The sequence below is a fragment of the Prionailurus bengalensis genome, chromosome F2 (genome assembly GCF_016509475.1).
Source record: "Prionailurus bengalensis isolate Pbe53 chromosome F2, Fcat_Pben_1.1_paternal_pri, whole genome shotgun sequence".
NCBI classification, from domain to species: domain Eukaryota; kingdom Metazoa; phylum Chordata; class Mammalia; order Carnivora; family Felidae; genus Prionailurus; species Prionailurus bengalensis.
Window position 1 is genome coordinate 32,968,477 of NC_057353.1, and position 22,077 is coordinate 32,990,553.

General features: G+C 42.2%; 1 protein-coding gene across 7 annotated transcripts in view; it reads left to right on the forward strand.

The window, feature by feature from the left end:
• Positions 1–22,077, forward strand: part of RALYL (RALY RNA binding protein like) — a 724,524-nt gene that overhangs the window by 649,660 nt on the left and 52,787 nt on the right. For all 7 annotated transcript variants that reach the window (XM_043601289.1, XM_043601284.1, XM_043601288.1 and 4 more), the window contains one exon: positions 20,761–20,874. In XM_043601289.1, coding sequence (XP_043457224.1) covers positions 20,761–20,874 — 114 coding nt within the window. The remainder of the gene's footprint in view (positions 1–20,760; positions 20,875–22,077) is intronic.

Below are 22,077 nucleotides of genomic sequence, written 5' to 3' on the forward strand. Positions count from 1 at the left end.
CCAAACTTGATTCTGTTGCCTTTTTGCTAGGCAGATTTTTGAGTTTCTTCTGTTTTTGTTTTAGGAATGTGGAGATAGATATTTTTAAGTATATTTCTTTATTTTGAGAGAGAGAGAGAGAAAGCATGAGCGGGCTAAGGGCAGAGAGTGGGGAGAGAGAAAGAATCCCAAGCAGGCTCCACACTGTCAGCAAAGAGCCTAATGTGGGGCTCCAACTCACAAACCTCAAGATCATGATCTGAGCTGAAGTCAGACGCTTAACTGACTGAGCCACCCAGATGCCCCACAAATAAATTTTAAAATTTTTTTTAATTTTTTATTTGCATTCCAGTTAACATACAGTATAATATTCATTTCAGATATACAATATAGTGATTTGACACTTCCATGCAACCCCCAGTGCTCATCGCAAGTGCACTCCTTAATCCTTATCATCTGTTTAACCCGTCCCCCTACCCACCTCTCCTCTGGCAACTGTCAGTTTGTTCTCTGTAGTTAAGAGTCTGTTTCATGGTTTGCCTCTCTTTCTCTCTCTCTTTTTTTCCTTTTGTTCATTTGTTTTGTTTCTTAATTTCCATAGATGACTAAAATATCATATGGTATGTGTCTTCCTCTGACTGACTTATTTCACTGAGCATAATACTCTTTAGCCCCATCCATGTCGTCACAAATAGCAGGATTTCATACTTTCTTATGGATGAGTAATATTCAATTATATATATGTATGTACACATATGTGTATATATATGTATATACATATATATACACATATGGCATCTTCCTTATTTTTAAAATTTTTTTAATGTTTATTTATTTTTGAGAGATAGAGACAGACACAGTGTGAACAGGCAAGGGGTAGAGAGAGGGAGACATAGAATCCGAAGCAGGCTCCAGGCTCTGAGCTGTCAGCACAGTGCCTGACACGGGGCTCAAACTCTCAAACCATGAGATCATGACCTGAGCTGAAGTCAGACACTTAATCGACTGAGCCATCTAGGAACCCCAACTTCATCCTTGTTTTTTATGCAGATCTAGGGTTCTGGGTTGGGTTCAGGCCAGTGTTAGGTTTAGGGTCAGGGTGAGGGAATGTGCCTCGCATCCTGCACTTCAGAGACCTCCCCAGGGTATTAAGTTTAGGGTTAAGTGTTAGGGTAAGCGTTAGGAATTAGACGTTATTGCTAGGCAGTCTTAAACATGTAACATCTCTAACATTCACTTGTCTAGCCCATAAAACAATTTTCATAATGCATATTTTGTATACTTATCATAAAGATGATGACACAAGTGCAGCTGGTAATGATGTGCTAGATACATGGGTGCACACAGCAGGTATTTGAAGAATAATTGAATTAAAAAACGCACTCATTTTCCATTTTATATTCTCTTTCTAAAAACATATAGAAAGAATTAGTATAGATGTATGTGGGCATAGGTATTATGACTCACATATATGCACAAATAGGTAATTCCTTTTTTCTAGGAAATTCCATTCATGGATGTGGTAATTGCCAAACTATAGTTACACATATAAATGGACAATTACACAAATTGCTTCGATTTATTGTAGCAAAATTTTTTAGAGTCTAACTTTTGAAAACTATTTACAAAGGTAGCAAATTAGCTTCTGCGTGTTCAACTAGCTTCAAATATATGAATAAGAAGAAAGGGACAAACAGAAACAGAAGTAGAAAAATTGAAGTGATGATGATAAAGATTTCTTAAATACACTTTATGGAAACCAGTGGTCTTCATTTTTTCTGGATTTGACTGAATTAAAATTAACACGGTTTCTTAGTGCATAGTGAGAGAAAGAACTAAAACTGACAATCATATAGTTCCCATCAAATGAAGCTGCATGGCACAATAAAGAGTGTAGAATTCATGGTCAAAAGACCTAGGTTTGAGCCTGAATCCTGTTCAGATTATTACATCACACAAAGTCACTGTATGACTTCGAGAATGTCATGTAAATTGTCAGGTTCTCAAATTCCTTTACTGATGAAGTAGTGTATGTAAACATGACTGATAAATTAAGTTCTATGCAAATTATAGTTATTCCCTTATTATTTATATTTAAGTAATTTATCAAAGGCTGGGGAAAGTAAATAAAAAGAGAAACAGGGGCGTCTGGGTGGCTCAGCTGGTTGAGCATCCGGCTTCAGTTCAGGTCATGATCTCACAGTTGGTGAGTTCAAGCCCTGCATCTGGCTCAGTGCTGACAGCTCAGAGCCTGGAGCCCCCTTCAGATTCTGTGTCTCCCTCTCTCTTTGCTCCTCCCCCACTCATGCTCTGTCTCTCTCTCTCCTTCAAAAATAAATAAAAACATTTAAAACATTTAAAAAAAATAAAAAGAGAAACAAATTAATGTGAATTATTGTTAATTATTGTCCACATGGTTGCAAACATTTTTAAATTTTCAAAATTGTTCCTAATAAACATGGTGTTGGTGAAGGAGGGTATATAATTATTTAGACTAGGGTTTCTAAGGCTTGACGCTATTGACATTTCTGATCAGATAATTCTTTGGTGTGGTGTGGGGGGCTATTCTGTATGCTGTACAATGTTTAGCAGACCAGATGCCCACAAGATGCCTGCCACCTCTCTAAACTGTGACGATCAAAAATGTCTCCTGACATTGCAAAATGTCCCATGCAGGTCATTACCCTCTGTTAAGAGCACTGATCTAGACAGTTAACTAAAGATTCTTTATTTGTCCCTGAATAGACTTGACCCACAGGTGACTAAAATAAATTGAAAAATTTTCACCACATAAATCAGAGTTGCACACATCTTTTTATATAAAAAGATGGTATCATCTCATATGCCTAATTTCTCATCTCTCAGGAAAAGGCACAAACATTATCTTGTTGACTGTATCAGAATGTAATAACATTTATCACCAAATCATTGAACTCTTTAGAGAGAGCAGGTCTGAAATGATTTAATGTGGCTTCTTTTTTTTTTCCAAAGTAAAATACTATAGTGATGGTTTAGGAAAAATATTTAAGATTATCTGTATGATGTAACCTGACTCCTAGCTTCTCTAGTATTGTTCTTGCCTAAAAGCAAGCCAAAGTAATTTGTTCTAGGAACTTTATTTTTATTCACTTATCATTTTGCTGATCTTGAAGAATAATTCTAAATTCAAGTCCTATAATCACTCGTAGAAAAATAAAGTATTGCCTCTGGACAACCAAACATTTTCTTATTATGACAGTATGTTTTCTTTTGTCTGTACTTTTGCAGGGTTTTGTTGTAAAATTTATGTAAAGGAAAAGAGGAAAAGACATTTTTCCTTTGAAGATAATATTATTTTGCTTGTTTCAAGTTTTTTATTTCTTTTTTTTTTAATTTTTTTTTCAACGTTTTTATTTATTTTTGGGACAGAGAGAGACAGAGCATGAATGGGGGAGGGGCAGAGAGAGAGGGAGACACAGAATCAGAAACAGGCTCCAGGCTCCAAGCCACCAGCCCAGAGCCTGACGCGGGGCTCGAACTCACGGACCGTGAGATCGTGACCTGGCTGAAGTCGGACGCTTAACTGACTGCGCCACCCAGGCGCCCCAGCAAGTTTTTTATTTCAATTCTAGTTAGTTAACATATAGTATAATATTAGTTTCAGGAGTGGAATTTAGTGATTCATCACTTACATACAATGCCCAGTGTTCATCACAACAAGTGTCCTCCTTAGTACCCATCACCCATTAGCCCATCCTCCCACCCATATTCCCTCCAGCAACCCTTGGTTTGTTCTCTATAGTTGAGTCTGTTTCATGGTTTGCCTCTGTCTCTATTTTTTTCTTCCTCCTATATTCATCCATTTTGTTTCTTAAATTCCACATATGAATGAAATCATATGGTATTTGTCTTTCTCTGACTGACATATTTCACTTAGCATAATACATTCTAGCTCCATCCACGCCATTGCAAATGCAAGATTTCGTTTTTTTTCTTTTTTATGGCTGAGTAATATTCCATTCTGTATATATACCACATTTTGTTTATCCACTCATCAGCCAATGGACATTTGGGCTCTTTCCATAATTTGGCTATTGTTGATAATACTGCTATAAACATTGGGGCACATATACCCCTTCGAATCTGTATTTTTGTAGCCTTTGGGTAAATACCTAGCAGTTCAATTCCTGGGTCATAGGGTAGTTCTGTTTTTAACTTTTTGAGGAACCTCCATACTGTTTTCCAGAGTGGCTGCACCATGAAGATAGTGATGGGGTTTTTGGAATAATGGTAGGGTTTGGAGATGATGGCCAAGAAAGAATTCTTGAGACATCTTTGGTGCAAAAGGTGATTTTATTAAAGCACAGGGACAGGACCCATGGGCAGAAAAAGCTGTTCAGGAACATGAAGAGACACTAATTATATACTTGGGAGTTGGGGAATGTAAAATCAAGGGGAAGGTTCCAAAAGGATTTTAACATACTAAAGAAGACTCACAGGATACTGGAGGCCTAGCTATTGTCAGGCTAAAGCAGTTTTTCCCTTTATCAAAGCATTAACATTAAGACAGTAGGGAGTTCCTAGAGAAACGTTTTACTCTGCCAGCCTCAAGTATTTGTCAGTGGGCTATAGGTTATAAGGAAATTTAATTTCATCTGCCATTTCCTTCTGCCTTTGTTTCCCACATCAGATAGCATTATTGATGTCTTCTAAAACACCTATTAGGTATATATTCTCAACTACTAGGGCAAACTCAGCCTATTTAATAAAATAAAATACTGTCTCTAACTGGTTACTCCCAAATTTATTTTTCTACCTTTGATCTCTCCCATAAACTCCAGACTCATATACCCAACTGCCTCTTTATCACTTGTATTTGGATACTAAGAGGCATCTCACAATTAACAAGTCTAAAGCAAAACTTATGATATCCCCCTACAGCCTGAACCTCCCCAAGTCTTCCCCTATCCTCATAAATGGCAATTCCGTCCCTCCAGTTATTTAAGCCAAACATTTTGGAGTTCTCTCTGACTTTCCTCTTTCACCTACACTTTATCTCCAATGGATCCACAAATCCTTTCCCCTCAACCTTAGAATATATGCAGAATCTATTTACTTCTCACCACCCAACTGCTAGTTCCTTGGTCCAATCCAGTCTGCCATCTGTCCCTTGAATTATTTCCACAGTCTCCTTAGTGATCTCATTGCTTCTACCTTTGCCCCTTAAGTCTTTTCACATCACAGACTCAGAATGATGCTCATCAAATGTGGAATTTAAGAAACAAATTGTAGCAGTGAATCACACACAGAGAGTCGGGACACAGAGCCTTTTCTTTCCAGGAAGCAGCTTTATTCATGCCAGCAGGCTAAACAGGCTCAGCAGGCTAAGACCCAAAAGGCTGAGCCCCTAGCTCAGCAGGGAGTTGCCTTTTGTACAATTTTTGCTACTTTGTCTCCCATATATGGTAACATAAGTCTGATTCGTTGGTCTATGTTACAGAGTCATGAGGAATGTCACGCGCACATAGCCAGGTTGCCTTCCCTTGTCTTGAGGTTTTCCCCACATTCCTTAAGGAGGGGATCTACCACATTCCACCCTTTGATGCTCAGACCCCCTATTTTGGTTTAAAGAACATCATCTTGGTTGAGAGTTTATATTTCCATAACATCATCACGTGTGGCCATTTTCCTTTTGACCATTACCTCAATGAGGATGGAGACAGACTGTATAACCAGGAGACCTAGGCAAGGTAGGATTAAGCAAGCTCCCAAAATTCAAGAGGATAATCCCCATGAGGGTTTTGAATCCCCTGAGAGTTGAAAATCATCCACCAAATAACTCCCTGGGGCCCCAACCTTTCCAGGTTTGGACTGGGACATGAGCAGCCTTTCTCATTCGATCTGTCATCTCCTCTGTGACTTTTCCTCCATTTCCTGTCTGTAGGCAGCAGTTGCTCAGGTTAAACTTTCCATAAACACCTCCCTCAGAAGCAAGCAAGGAATCTAAGGCCAAGCCATTTTGATAGATATCATTGTGCATTTTGGTTTGCTGCTTGGCTAGTAAGTTAAGAACTCTGGTGGTTTCATTGGTAATTATTTCTACAACTGTTTGATTATGTGCCTTAGCATGTAAATGGGAGTGCGGTAGCCCCAGGACCCATCCTCTGCCCAGGTGGCAGGGCCGTAATATTGGATTATACGCTCAGGAGGTCATTCATCATCTTTCCAGTTGCCAATTTGTAGGGCACACCATTTCCTTTGAATCTCCCTGTCCCAATACACTTGGACTCCCAAATGTTCCCCTCTGACAAGTGGGAACAGGAAGTAAGATGGATGAATAGTTCTTATCAGACAAGACCCTGACCAGCCTGAGGGAAGTACTATATAGGCTGTCCTTCCACATATCCAGTATAGTCCACCTGGGGCCCACCATTCGATGGCCACATGGACATTGTCCTAGGCCTCTCAGAGATGAGAGGAGTTAGACAAGGGGTGGGGATCTGGCTCAATGTGATCTGGGGACCCCCACCATTGGGTTTCCTTGGCAGATGAGTCTAAAATCTTTGGCCTAGGTACGTTAACCTTCCAATGGAGATGGTGAACTTTCTTCCCCACCAGGGAAGGCAGTTTTTCCCAATAATTTAGGTTTTGAGGAGCCAAACCCCAGTAGTAGGACTGGGGTATTTTGTTTTATTACAAGGTTCACAGGGATCTAATTCTCTAGCCTCCCATGGCCTTTGATCCCCCGTGTTAGTTCCCCCACATACACAGCAAGAAGAGATCTTCAGAGTCGGAGCTATAGTCTCTGCTAGGGCTAGAAACAAGTTCCTTGCTGTGACTGAAATGGGAAAGGGGCTACTTCTTATTTCATAGAAGGAGTGGAAGACTTGATGGGACATGGTTGGATGGGGGGTAGTGACTCTCTTGAAATATAGCATAGTCCCTGTGTCTCTGCCTTGCCAACAGATCCAGATGCCAATTTGGGTGCCCCATTGCCATTTGGGTTAATGATGGTAAAATTAACAGGGTTACAGGCCTTTGATTGACAACCTGATATAGCACCCCCCCTTTTGAAGGAGTGCTGTTGTTGCCTTCTTTTTTCCAAGTAGCCCATGAAACACAGCTCCAGCTGGGGCATAAAAACTCAGGTGTATAGGCACGTGAACTGTTTTCCTCACACATTATTTGTCATTGAGTCAGTATTTCTTCTCCCAATCTAACCCTCCACATGGTATATATCAAGAGTCCTTGGGCCCTCTATGACAAGTGCCCACGTTTTTCATATGACAGATGCCTCTGGGTCAATACCTACAACCACACATACATCAAACAGCATTGACATTGGTCATTTTGGGGTAGCAATTTGTGTCCAGCTGACCAAGGCCCCCCACTTGGTAGGATCAGACTTCTAACCAGTCTTCACTGGAGGTTTATTATGGGTCATAGCATGTGTATTGACTCTTCCATTGGCAGATAGAATAGGTGGTCTTATTGTGTCTGCAAGTCCCCAGGACTTTTCCTTGGCATGAGAAGTGGGCATGGTATAGTAAGATCCAAGTGACTTCCTGGCCTGATCTGGTTATGTGACCACATGGGTCACCTAATGAGGAATCGAGGTCTACAGAAGGGGACCAGATTAGAAGCAACCAGTACCAACAAAGCATCCTATCCACAAAGGGAAGGTGAGTGCTAACAGAAATCTCTCACCACACTTCCAACCAGCCAGGGTGGCCTCTGCCAATCCTATGGTGAAAAGTAGAGCAAGAATCACAAGAACAGTAAGAAACAAAGCAGGACAGTGCATCATCATAAGGAAAAAGATATAGAAAATAAGGACAGTGTGTTTGTTCCACCAGATCGTTGATTCCTCAAGCTTCTGCTGTGTGTACTCAGCTTCCGGAGTGACTAAAGCAGAGCTGCAGTCTCCCAGAGCCTCTGGAATTGCAGATTGCTTCTTCCATATGGTCAGCTTGCATGGCATTGATGGATCAGGAATGCACTCCCAGTTTCAAAATGCCGACTTCACTCTGCTGTGGTGAATCCAGGGACCCACCTCAGCTACCTTTACTGCAGTAGGGGTGGACAAAATGACAGTGAGCAGGCCCCTCCAGAGGGGTTTTAGGGATTCAACATTCCACTCCTTCACCCATACAGCATCTTCCGGTTTAAAGGGGTGAGCGTCTGTCGTCAGACTCACAGCTAATCGCTCCCTAACCCAGTGGCGTAAGGTGGTTAGGGTAGAGTCAAGAGCCCGCATCTGTTCCCTTAGGGTTAGATTGTCTATTTCATTTAGATCCTCCTTTATGCCCTTGATAATGGGGGGAGGGCAGCCATAGAGGATTTCATAAGGGCAGAATCCCGTCTGCTTTGGGGGGCTACACCTGATTCTTAACAAGGTGATTGGCAATGCCTGGTCCCAGTGTAGGTGGGTTTCCTGACATAGTTTACTCAATTGAAGCTTCAGGGTTCCATTCATTCGTTCCACCTTCCTGGAGCTCTGGGGTCAATATGCCATGTGTAACTTCCAGGTGATCTTTGGGATCTTTAACCCCTTTGCCACCAGCTGCACCAGCTCAGCCACAATTGCTGGCCCGTTATCTGATCCCATAGTGAGAGGGATCCCAAGTCAAGGAATGATTTCTTTTATAAGAAGTTGGGCCACTTCATGTGCCTTTTCTATGCGAGTAGGAAGGTTTCCATCCAGCCTGAGAAAGTGCACACAAAAACCAACAGATATTTACAGCCTTGGACCTGGGGAAGCTCAGTGAAGTCCACCATGATATTTTCAAATGGGGTTGTTTCCATCCAGCCTGAGAAAGTGCACACAAAAACCAACAGATATTTACAGCCTTGGACCTGGGGAAGCTCAGTGAAGTCCACCATGATATTTTCAAATGGGGTTCCCCCAACACTCTGCAGCCTAGGGTAGGCCTTGGGTTCCTGATGTGGGTTATTCCAGGCACACATTTCATATTGCTAGCATACTACTCAGGCTATGCTGGAGAGTCGAAGGATGTAGAAATGTCGTCTCAACGTAGTCTCGAGAGCTGTCCCGGTAGTATGTGTTTCCTGATGGAACTTCTTGACAAAAGCTGGAGACAGGGCCTCAGGAATTGCTACTCAGCCATCTTCAAATTTCCCCCATCCACCTGGGAGGTAGCTTCCATTTTCAGTCTTAAACCAAGTACTCTCATGTTCTGAGTAATTAGGGTCCCATTCTGCCAGTGGACTAGGGAATAGTGCAGCAGTTAAAGCTGCTGATTCCACTGTTCCTTTGGAGGCTGCTAGCTTTGCCTCTCGGTCTGCCTTAGGGTTTGCAGCCATGGGGTCTTCCCTTGATGCATGCATCAATGCATGACTGCCACTCTTTTAGGGGCCCACACAGCATCTAAGAGTTCAAGGATTTCCTTACCATACTTTATGTCTTTTCCTCCTGAGGTTATTAGATCCTTCTCTTTACATAAAGCCCCGTGTACAGTGGAGGGTGGTGATGGCATACTTAGAGTCTGTGTATATATTAACACATATCCCTGCCACCCATTGGAGGGCTGGGGTTAATGCGATGAGCTCTGCCTTCTGTGCCCAAGTCCCCCTTGGCAGGGGTTTGGCTGATATAATAGAATTCAGGGTCACCATGGAGTACCCTGTAAGATGTTCTCCCTCTTTCACAAAACTGCTACCATCAGTGAAACACTCAGCATCGGACGCCCTTGAGGGGATGTCCCTCAAGTCTGGTCAGCTGGAGAACACCTCATCCATGACTTCAGTGCAGTCATGTTCTGGTTGACCTGGCCCCACAGGCAGTAGGGTTGCAGGGTTTAGGGTCTGCACTACTTCTAGATGAACGCACAGGTTTTCACATAGCATTCCCTGATATCTCATCATCTGGGCGTTGGTTAGCCAGTATTGTCCCCTGTACTCCATTAATGTCAATACTGAATGTAGCTCTCAGACTGTCAACTCTTGTCCCATAGTTAACTTGTCATCCTCAGACACTAAGAGGGCCCTGTCTGCAAGTGCCCATAGGCAGGATACCCAGCCTTGGGCAACAGAGTCAAGCTGCTTGAAGAGATATGCCACCGGGGGATGCCATGACCCCAACATCTGGGTTACAACTCCTATTGCAACTCCAGTATGTTCATGAACATATAAGAAGAAGGGCTTGGACATGTCTGGGAGCCCCAGACCAGGCATGTTGGTGAGGGCCCGTTTGATCTCTTCAAAGGCCCTTTGCTGTACTTGCTTCCATAACAGAGGTTCCTGCTCTCCCCTCTTTGTGGTCTCATAAAGGGGTTTTGCCAAGACTGAGAAGTCAGGTATTTAGATTCTACAGAAACCTGCGGCCCTGAGAAACTCCAGAACCTGATGTTGGGTCAACATGACCAGGATTAAAAAAACGGCTTGTTTTCTCTCTAGGCCGAGTTGGTGCTGCCCCGGGAGAGGTGAAAGCCAAGGTACTTGACTTTCTTTTGACAGATTCGGGCCTTTTCCTTGAGACCTTATAGCCAGTGTCCCATGGTGGGGGGGGGGGGGGTTGGTGGTGGTAAGGAGCTGCCGAGTTCCTTCCATGTAATCCTCTTGAGACCTTCCAACCAGCAGTAAATCATCTACATACTGAAGCAGAATACAGCCATTTTGATCCACTGGGAAGGCTCTTAGGTCTGAGGCTACTGCCGTGCCAAAAATAGTTGGGGAGTTTTTGAACCCCTGAGGCAATCTGGTCTAAGTCACCCGGCCCTTGTCACCATTTTCAGGATTCTCCCACTGGAAGGTGAAGATCGGTTGACTCTGGGAGGCCAGTAGGATGCAGAAGAAGGCATCCTTGAAGTCTAGTCATATGAAGAAGGCAACTTCGGTGGGGATAAGACCCAAGAGAGTGTATGGGTTCAGGACAATCAGGTGCAGGGTGACAGCAGCCTGGCTTATTGCATACAGATCTTGGATTGGCTGATAGTCACTGGTGCCCAGCTTCTGGACTGGTAGGAGAGGCATGTTCCAAGATGACTGACAGGGTCGGAGGATCCCATATTTTAGAAGTCTCTCCAGGTGCTTCTGTATTCCCATGTGTGCCTTACAAAGGATGAAATATTATTTTTGGAAGATGGGCCCTGCCCCTGGCTTTAGTTCTACAATTTCTGGTGGTATGTTCTGGGCCAGTTCTGGTGAGTTGTCCTCACCCCACACCCCTAGTGCTCTGAAGGGAAGCTTAGGTCCCTGTTGTGGCTCCTCCATGAAACTGTAGAGGCACCATTGTTCCCCTTGGGGAATCATGAGAGTCATAATCTTTGCTTCTGGCTTTTGTAGGGTCAAAGCAGCTTGTCTGTGGGAGTTGAAAGTTATCTGGGCCTGCAGCTTTCCCAACAGGTCCCGACCCATTAAAGCCACGGGGCAGTCAGGGAGGTACAGGAATTCATGGATGATTTCATGCCCACCTAACCTGCATCTCCAAGGAAGCAGGACAGGATGGCATGTCCAACGGCCCATGGCCCCCACAATGGTGGCTTGTCTCTGTGAGAGGGGGCCCACAGGTTGGGTCACCTCAGGTGTTCCACCCAGTATCTACCATGAAGTTGATGGGTTGCCCCCCCCCCCATTCATTTGGACCATAGGCTCTTGGCAGGCTAACAAAATAGAGCCCACTCTGTCTTAGTCCTCCTCATAGTCCTCCATGGCAGTTAGCCCCACAAAATCATCTTGGGGGCCCCATGAGGTTGTGATGCTGGTTGGTACTGGCCCTGGACCATATGGCCTCTTTCTTTCTGTTTGGGGCCCTGCTGAGAATTAGTCAGCTGCAGTGTACGTTAATTTTTCCCGTGGACCTCCTGACAACAGTGAGCACAGTGATTCCATCCTAACTTTGATCCTGGGCGAGATGATCCTCCCTGCAATATCTTTTTGGCCAAAGCCCTGTCCCTGTGGGGCACCTTTCTGGGAGCTTTCCAACTGCTCCATCAAGGCAGCAGCTAACAAATCTACCTTTTTCTGCATCTTCTGGCATTCTTCCCTCCACCTCACCTGGGCACGGTTGACAAACACCTTAGTTGCTACTTCCAGCAACTGACTGGCATTCATGCCAGCAAAACTCTCTAGCTTTTGCAGCTTGTGCCGGATGTCCCCTTGTGCCTGACCTATGAAAGCTGCATTGACTGTCTGCTGGTTGACAGGTGCCTCTGGATCAAAAGGGATGTAGAGATGAAATGCCCCATATAGTCTCTCATAGAACTGGCTCAGGCTCTCCTTGGGTCCCTGGAACACTTTTGATGTTTTGCTCACATTCATGTCCTCTTCCCCCATTCCTTCATGCCATTTAGAAGGGCTTCTTGATGCCATCCAGTCTTTGTGAGCCCTCCATCTACACTTGAGTCATTTGGGTTCCATTTGGGGTCCTCCCCAGGCAGGTGAGCCCAAGCATAAGCCTGAGTGTCTAGCATTGCAGCAGGGGCATTCTCCTCCAACCATTTTAGGGCTGCCTGGATAATTCGGCAATGCTCCTCCGTGTCAAAGAGGGTCAGGAGGAGTTGGCAGCAGTCTGTCCAGGTAGGTTTATGGGTTTGAATTATGGACTGCTTTAGTTCAATCACAGCATGGGGCTTCTCCATATAGGAGGGAGTCTGGTGCTTCCAATTTAGGAGGTCTGTAGTGGTAAAGGATTGGTACAGAAAAACACACTGGCCTTCTCAGATCTAGCCTTCCTGATAAATAGGTCCCCTAGTTCCCCTCAGTGGCATCTGTAGGGCTTCCCAGTGTTGCTGCAAGAAGGGACTATCTCCACTGGCCTGATCTTCTAATCGCCTTCCAGGAGGGGTGTATGAGGTTAAGACCAGTGGTCTGGGCAAACCAGTCACATCTGGAGAGGCCAGTGGAGCTAGAGGTGGTGAGGCCTCAAGACTAGAGGCCGGCTCTGGTGGGGTTTTGGCCGCCAGGGCAGCTGGAGGCTCAGGTGGCAATGAGGGGTACAGTGGGGCATATGGCAGTGGGGTCCCCTCATAGTCTCTCCCAACAGTATGGTTTTTCAGTTTTGGGCCGGCATTTGGAGGAAGCCATGACATGAGCCATCATAACTTTACAGTTCTCTTCAATACAGACTTTTAGCCAAGGTAGGTGGAATAGGACCAGGTCTTGCCAACAACCAATGTAAGGAAATTGGGTGGGGTGGCCTGGATCCCCCACAATGACTCTGAGCACTTAACTAGTTCTTTATCAAGTGAGCCCTCAGAGGGCCAGCCCACCCCAAATGATGGTCAATCAATTTCACAGAATTTCCGGAGCTTTCTAGGAATTAATTTCACACCCTAATCTCCTGAATATCCCTTTTTGAAATTCCTCAACATACACTCTAGGGGAGTCAGTTTACTCTGTTTTCCACCCATTTCCTCCCCCTAACAGGCAACTTTCATACACAAGAGAGGGAAAAGGGAGAAGGGAGGGACTAATTTGGAGAGGACACACACTCCCTTTGTCCATTTCCGGCTGCTCTCCTCTCAGAGATATTTCAGGCACTTGTTAGCATTAGTGGGTTCAGTATCAAGCCCTGACCCGGATCAGGGACCCCAGAGGAAGTGTGACGCTGCCCTAAGCCATATGAGGTCACCATGGAACCATGGATCGGGACTCAACACTAGCTTCATCCCATTGGTCAGGTCAAAATCTTTCATCTGTCTCATTCACACACAGTCACACAGTGACTTCAACCCACTGCCCAGCTCCCAGCACCTTAGAGTTGTGGTTTCATTTCTTATGGAACTACTCAGGCAGCTCTGGGAGATGATCAGGCTCCCCTTCTGCCTCTTAGGGGCAGGTCTACCAAAACAAACCCAGATTCTTACCAGTCTGATGGGTGGTACTCCCTGATCTGGTTCCTGGGCCTCACCAGGTTCCTTTGTTCATCTGGGGACCTCGCCCCAGCATGCCAGGGGTGGCTAGTCTCCTACTGATTGAGCGGTCTGCTGGAGACAGGTGAGGTCACCTCTCCTGGTGACCTGAGATTCACACCCCAGCGACAAGGGAGGTGAAACACCATCCCCACCTCCCAGGTGAGCCCCCACGAAATGTAGCAGTGAGTCAAACACAGAGAGTCGAGACACCGATGCTTTTCTTTCCAGGAAGAAGCTTTATTCGTGCCAGTACAAGCTCAGTGGGCTAAGACCCAAAAGGCTGAACCCAAAGCTCAGCAGAGGGTTGCCTTTTATATAATTTCTGTTCCTTTGTCTCCCGTATATGGTAACATACAGTCTGAACATACAGTCTATGTTACAGAGTCCTGAGGAAGGTCACACCTGCCCACATAGCCAGGTTGCTTTCCCTTGTCTTGAGGTTTTCACCACATTTCTTAGGGAGGGGCTGTACCACAAAATGAACAAAGAAAAAGAGAGACAAACAAAAACAAAACAAAACAAAAAATTCTTTTTTTTTTTAATGATCATGACCTGAGCCGAAGTCGGAAGCTCAACCAACTGAGCCACCCAGGCACCCCAAAACAAACAAACAAAATTCTTAAATACAAAGAACACACTGATGGTCACCAGAGTGGAGGTGGATGGGGGGATGGGTGGAATAGATAAAGGGGACTAAGAGTACACTTGTCATGATGAGCATTGAGTACTGTATAAAATTCTTGAATCATTATATTGTACACCTGAAACTAATATAACAATGTATGTTACTTATATGCAAATTTAAAAAATTAACAATTTTAAATGTACTTACTCCCTAGCCAGGTCTTCCCTAACTTCTCGTATGCATCTTTTTTTAAAAAAAAATTTTTTTAACATTTATTTATTTTTGAGGCAGAGAGAGACAGAGCATAAACGGAGGAGGGGCAGAGAGAGAGGGAGACACAGAATCGGAAGTAGGCTCCAGGCTCTGAGCCATCAGCCCAGAGCCCGATGCGGCGCTCAAACTCACAGACCACGAGATCATGGCCTGAGCTGAAGCCGGACGCTCAACCAACTGAGCCACCCAGGCGCCCCCTTGTATGCATCTTATATTCATAAACAAATAAAATGTATTTGTTTGTTGTCTTCTTCCACTGCTGATGGAAGTTCCATCATTTCAGGGACTTCTGTCTCTTGTTTATGAATATATCCCCAGCTCTTGGGAGCGAACCAGACAATAACAGATCTTCATGAATATTGTTGAATAAATGTGTTCAACACTTGAGTCAAAAATGAGAGCAGTTCGGGGCGCCTGGGTGGCGCAGTCGGTTAAGCGTCCGACTTCAGCCAGGTCATGATCTCGCAGTCTGTGAGTTCGAGCCCCGCGTCGGGCTCTGGGCTGATGGCTCAGAGCCTGGAGCCTGTTTCCGATCCTGTGTCTCCCTCTCTCTCTGCCCCTTCCCCGTTCATGCTCTGTCTCTCTCTGTCCCAAAAATAAATAAACGTTGAAAAAAAAATTAAAAAAAAAATGAGAGCAGTTCCTGTTTTTGTCAAGGAGAGAGATTTTTAATTTTTTTAATGTTTGTTTATTTGGGGGGGGCAGAGTATGAACAGGGGAGGGGTAGAGAGAGAAGGAGACATAGAATCCAAAGCAGATCAGGCTCTGATCTGTCAGTACAGAGCCCAACGTGGGGCTTGAACTCACAAACCACAAGATAATGACCTGAGCAGATGTCGGATGCTTAACCCACTGAGCCACCCAGGCACCCTAGCAAGAGAGATTTTTTTTTAAAGAACAGATCATTTAAAGTGTCATCTGAAGAAAGAGGATGAGTTTATTAAAGAAGAGGATCAAGTTTGATAATGACTTTACTCTCTAGGAAACATTTGAGCTGAGGATTTAAAAATTAAATGGCATTTACCAGGTAGAGGAGATGAGAATGTAGGGAAGACAAATAAAAACAACAAAAACATAGCTATAGATGTCTAAAAACACAAGATACATTCAAGAAACAATGAACAGTTGTTAGTAGAGCCTAAATTAATTAGAAAGGCAAGCCTAAATTAATTAGAAAGAGTCAAGGGAAGGTAATTTGGAGCTGATTGGGAAGTAAAGCAATTTTCTCAAATTCTCAAATCAATAAAGTTTAAATTGTAAAATTCATAACCTTTAGTAATTGGCTCCAATTTTCCCAAGCCCCTAACTTGTCTACATTGGGTTGCTTTTGCATAACAGTTACGTAACAGCAAGTTGATTAAAAGTATTCTGCATTATTCTTAATAAAAAATACTCCTGACTCTCACAATCTAATACTCTACCTAAAAATAAAGACACTATGGTCTATACAATGTATCTTTGAAAATGAGGATTATGCATTTCGAAGAATTAAGGTGGAATTAGGGAAGAATGCAAAAGTGTGGTTGCCAAAGTTATGTGTGCTTATTCTTTTATCATAGTGCTTCTGATTAAGAAACAGTATGTTTCCACGCTAATTTTCTTCTTGCACTTCTTGCAATCTCCCCATTAGACATTCAATTCCAATTTATTGTCTGGCACATACACAAAGCTTTAAATAAGATTTGTTGTTTAGGTTGAAATTGCATCCAGCGACCCTACCTACTTATACACATACCTACAAATTTTCTGGAATTTGCTAATTTCTTCCCATGTGTAAGACACTGGGTTAAATTCTTTTAAACATGCAAGGAAAAAAGCAAAAGAAAGAGAAAAGGGAAAAAAAGAAATAGAGAAAGAGAAAGGAAGGAAATGAAGGAGGGAAGAAGGAAGGAAGGAAGGAAGGAAGGAAGGAAGAAAAAGAAGGAATTGGATGCTTTCTCTCCATTCAAGACAGTTTGGTTGTTGAGAGCCTATGATGTGATAAATCCATTAATATGTCTTCTTCAAACAGCTGTCTAAAATTTCTTCTTTTTCAAATGTTGCCTTGTCAGAGATCAAAATAATTTCTTAATCTGCAGTCTGAATAATTTTTTATGGTTCTGGTTAATGATGAAAAGACAAAGTTTTCAGTAGGTACTAACATAATTTACAATCTCTTCTGAAACCTGTTAATACATTTTCTAATTATGGAGAACAGACTTCAAAGCCCAGGACCTCATGGTATGCATCAGGAGCTTCATCAGTCAATAAGAGAAGAAGGAATTTATTAAAACACAGAAAATACTCAAAAGCATGACTCCTGAAATTCTTCAGTGTCTAATCAGGCCTTTACTCTCAAGAAGCTCACAATTTAATATGAAAAGTGTACATACTAAGTAAAAATCAATACACAGTATGTGTCTAGCGGTAATTATGAGATGTCACTAAATAAATTATAGACGAAAGATGCACCCTCCAGAGGATTACTCAAAGAAGAATCCACAGGAGAGGCAAGACTTAAATGAAGCCCTAAAAGGCATATAGGATTTTAATAGATATATTTGCAGGATAGAGTCTTTGCTGGGATAAACATATAAATAATAATAATAGCAATAATAATAATAGTCATAGAAATAGTATCTTCTGCTACTACCATTTACTGGGCTTGATGATGTTCTGGGCATGGTGCTAAGTGCTTTATATGAATTACCTCATTGGGTTTTTATGACAAGCCTCTAAAGTAGAGAATGGAAATTGCAGATGTTGAACCTGAATCCTAGTGATTACGAGTGACTTCCCAAAGGGACATAGAGGTGAACTAGAGTCTATCTGGTCCCATGCACTATTTGAGTAAGCACTAAGATTATCTGTTCAAGTGAAGAGTTTGCTTTGAGAGGAAATGGAATCTATAGCTGGAAATATACTTTGGAGCAGACCCTGAATACCAGTTTATAGCGTTTGTGCACATGTGTGTGGGTTTCTGGCCTTTTTCCTATAGAAATGGGGACACTGTAGAAGTGTTCCGTAGGAAAGGCTTATGACTTATAACTATCACTATGAAGGCACTATGCAGTAGACTGGGCAAATTGAAGGCAGAAGCCCAATTGAGAGTGTGCAGAAAATGAACAGGGTGAAAAAGATGTGAAAAGAAATGAAAATGAACTGGAATACTTTGGACCCTTAATTCTGAACTCATTTTTATTTTTTGGAAAAGTATCAGAAACCTAAGTTGCAGAGATTTTAAAATTTTTAAGTTTAGAAATCTATACTTGTAAAATATGCATCTATTTTGATGGAGTAGGGGATTAATGTAATCTGCGGTGCAGCAGAGAAATAGTTAACAGGAGCCCCATGCCCACCCCACCCCCCAAGTAAAAAAGGCAGAGAAGAGTTTGAGAGGGAATTGCATGAGGTATAGAGGTGGCTCATCTCAGGCTCATCCATCCTAAAACCGACACATTAGCACAGAACCACACCCAATCTATAGATTGTGAATCCAACTGAAGAAAGGTAGAAACAGGACTGTAACCAACTAGGCCAGGTAAGTGGCAGACTTCTTCCAAGGATAGCACTGAAATGCAATAAGAAAACAGCTTTCCCAGTTGCTCAAGAAGCAGCCAAAACGATTTTGAAGCCTTGCTTTTCAAGGCCTTGAGGATCCTTTGCTGCCAGCCATTCCAAGATTGAAGCCAGGCAACTTGCACAGGCTGGAAGTGTTCAGCATTTCCTGGTAAAGACAGGAAAAAGCAAACAGAACTTGTCCAGATTACATCCTTATTACCTCTAAGCTTAAATACCATGGACTAATTAAACTCAATTTTTATAATGGACTGGCTTTGATCTTAAAAGGGGTTCCTACAGTGCTAGACTTGAGTCTAGACTTAAAGCCAGCCTTGACTCTCTGGACACTGGTAAGTTCCTACTTGGTGAGCCTAGATTTCTAGTGGCTTGTAATGTAGTTTCTAAAAAATGGGGCATTGGTGGGGTTTTTGTTTATTTTTTAAGGAGATAAATAAATTAAAATTAGTCAACTGCATTTCTGAGCTGAGAAGTGGCTCTACTTACTAAAACATCTATTCTATTAGTTTCCAGCCACAGTCCCATTTCTGCTGCACTGAAATCTAATGCTATAAGATAAAATATTTTCTATTAAATTTGATAGGTTTAAGTAAAACTACATGACATGCTTCCATCAAAGGAAATAAAAATCATTCTTCAAAGTGGAATCAATTTGCAATTGTGACAGATGATGTTTTTCAAATTTAGCTGCAGTTCCACAATGGTACTTTGATGTCTCTGAAATAATTGACATAAGGAGCAATTCTCTATTTTAAACTGTGTTCTACTTTCAGTTTGGTTCTTTATAATAGGAACACTCCACAGGGTCCTGGATTCTTGCAGTTTTTATTTTGCAAACTACTTTACATCATAAATAAAAAGCTTCTTTTTATAAAAAATGTCTGATTTTATAATAGAAAATGTTCTCTCATTTTTATATTGGAAATGATCTGTTCTTCCTTTGAGCAATTAATGTATATTGGTGCATAAGTTATCATGTATATTATCTCATATATCTTAGTTGACAAATATCTCCATTCCAAGCAAGCATAGATTGCATTTAGTTTTTATTAATTATAATTTTTTCCTGGAGACTAAAGAATTAAACTAAACACTCAGTTTCTTCCAAAATTTCTCGGAAATATCCAAGCTGAGATCATCATAAACTTGAAAGCAAAAGTGACAGAGAAGAATTAATAGGCTGAAATCAAGATCTGTGCCCCAGATCTTGAAGCATCTTTGCTGAGGCATGGCTACCTGAAAACCCACCTACTGAAAGTTCATAGGCAGATGTAGATGTTCTGTAGTGATAGCTTTGAAATCTTTAATACTCTGGTTCTTGTGGGTTCGTGGCAAATTTTCCAATGATTCTCAGAAAAAGGAGAAAATAAGAACAGTGCTGCAATTAATTTTTCATAAACATAAATATATTTATTGAAACGATTGTCCTTTACATAGGAGATTGTCCTTTTCTTAAGCCCTTTCTTTACAAAATAATTATTAGGTTGATAGTAGGATGTTTGTTGTTGTTAACATCTTACTTGGTAAAATGAAAGGTTGCCAATCTTGTGTTAGTCCTACTTGTCTTTCTTTGTTTTTTTTAAAATTGTTTCAATGTTTATTTTTTGAGAGAGAGACAGAGAGAGACAGAGCACGAGCAGCGGAGGGGCAGAGAAAGAGGAACACACAGAATCCGAAGCAGACTCCAGGCTCTGAGCCGTCAGCACAGAGCCTGACGCAGAGCTTGAACTCTCTAACCGTGAGATCATGACCTGAACTAAAGTGGACGCTTAACCGACTGAGCCCCCCAGAGCCCCCCCACTTGTTTTTCTTTGAAACCATGCTAAATACCAGTGGGAACTTTAGTGAATCTCCTTCCTTCCAGCCCCATGGCTTAAAAGGGGGCATGTACAACCCATTACCTCACTTTAAAAAAAAAAAAAAGAGTAGATGAAGTGGCAAGAGTTCTGTTAGAGTTCTCTAGCATCTAACATTTCTTTAGAGGATAAGTATTATATCCTGGTCTCAATAGAATACCAGGGAACTAGATTTAAAAATGTCATTGACCTCTCAAATATGTATTACAACATAGATCTCAAAGCAGTATTAACATACCTGTCATGATTTTATCATTCTTCAAGCTGAATCCATTTGACAGTGCAGATTAACTCTACTACTTGCCAAAACTGAGTTTAGTATCATTTAGTTATTTGATAAGCTGTTTCTGGGTTACTCTGTCCCTTTGCCTAACTATCAGTGAAAAGATGAAATGCTAGTATATCAAATGCTCACGTCACTGAAAATCACTGTAATTCCCAATGTCATCTGGTACTCTAGGATCACTGGAAGTAACAAGAAACCAATGAGACTGAAAACTATCCTATGTGATTTGACATAGTCTTGAGAAAACACTGGGTGTCTGTGACTTGTGTTTTCCATGAGTCGTGGTACATTTGACGTTCTATTGCTTTCTTTCCCTTTTCCCCTTTCCAGTGAAGTCAGATGAGTTACAGACAATCAAGAAAGAATTAACCCAGATCAAAACGAAAATTGACTCCTTGCTAGGGCGCCTGGAGAAAATTGAGAAGCAGCAGAAGGCGGAGGCAGGTAAGTGAAAAGGATCTGTGGCCATAGACACGTCGGAATTAAACGAGTGAAACACTGTCAATCACAGGGACAGCTCAGGGCCGGGGGGACACTGGCTGAGTTTAACAGTTTAATACAGATATGTGAATAAAGTCTTTGAGCCAAGAGTCGCAACAATGCAATCTAAGTTTTTACTGTTTGGAGAACATGAACCAATTTGTCTAAAATTCATATTTTTTAAAAAGAAAAAATATTTTGATAGTAATAATAATAATTATATCATAATTACAAGTTAATATCTCAATATCAAGCAACTTTAAGAAAATAAAATCAATTAATGGAATAACACTGTCAGACTAAAATAATATTCATATTTAAATAAACAAACTGCAGAAATATAACAGATTTCAAAAACAGTGATCATAAAGCCCAGCTCCTGCGTTGCTACAACCCTGCAAAACTTCAGTACCCAGTTTCAGGATCCTCAAAATCAAGAGCATGTCCCTGACCACCCGCGGCCAAGTCATTTGATTATATCTCTTATAACTTAATGTTCCCCTCTCCTTTAAATTATCAGCCTTGACCCTATTTGTATTCTAATACAATTCTAATGCCCTTGTCATGTGGTTACAGATATTTTTTAAATCACAGAATATGAGAACTGGGATAAAGTTGGAGATGAGCGAGTGCACATCGTGTTCTGCAAGGCCTCACATGCCTCAGAGGCTCCCTGGAGATAAGATGAAGGTTAGAAGGAGGCCCGGGAGGTAGATGAATTCTTGCTTCCTCTAAATTCAGCCCTTGTTCTACCTGCATCTATTTTAAATATTGGGATTCAACATAAGGCTTCATATTCTAAAAGAGCTTCACTTTTTAAAAAATAAAAAATATAGTTTTGAACGCCATGGGTCAAATCCAGCCTCCTCATTTCAGAGACAAAAATACAAAGATTCAGGGAGGTAAATTGATTTTTCCATAGTCACCGAACTAGTGAGTGATAGACCTAGGTCTCAAACCCAGGTCTCGTGAGTGAATCCAGTGCCCTTCCCATTTGTAGTTTCAATCTCAGGTTCCACTCAGGGCCTGGTCCCAGGATCTCACTGACGTGACGCTACCTGGATTACTCTTAATTGATGAGAACTGGTGGGGACCCTGGAGCCCCTGAGCTACAGCAAAGAGGAACCTGCCTATTCATTCACCGTACCACTGGGGTGACGACCAGAG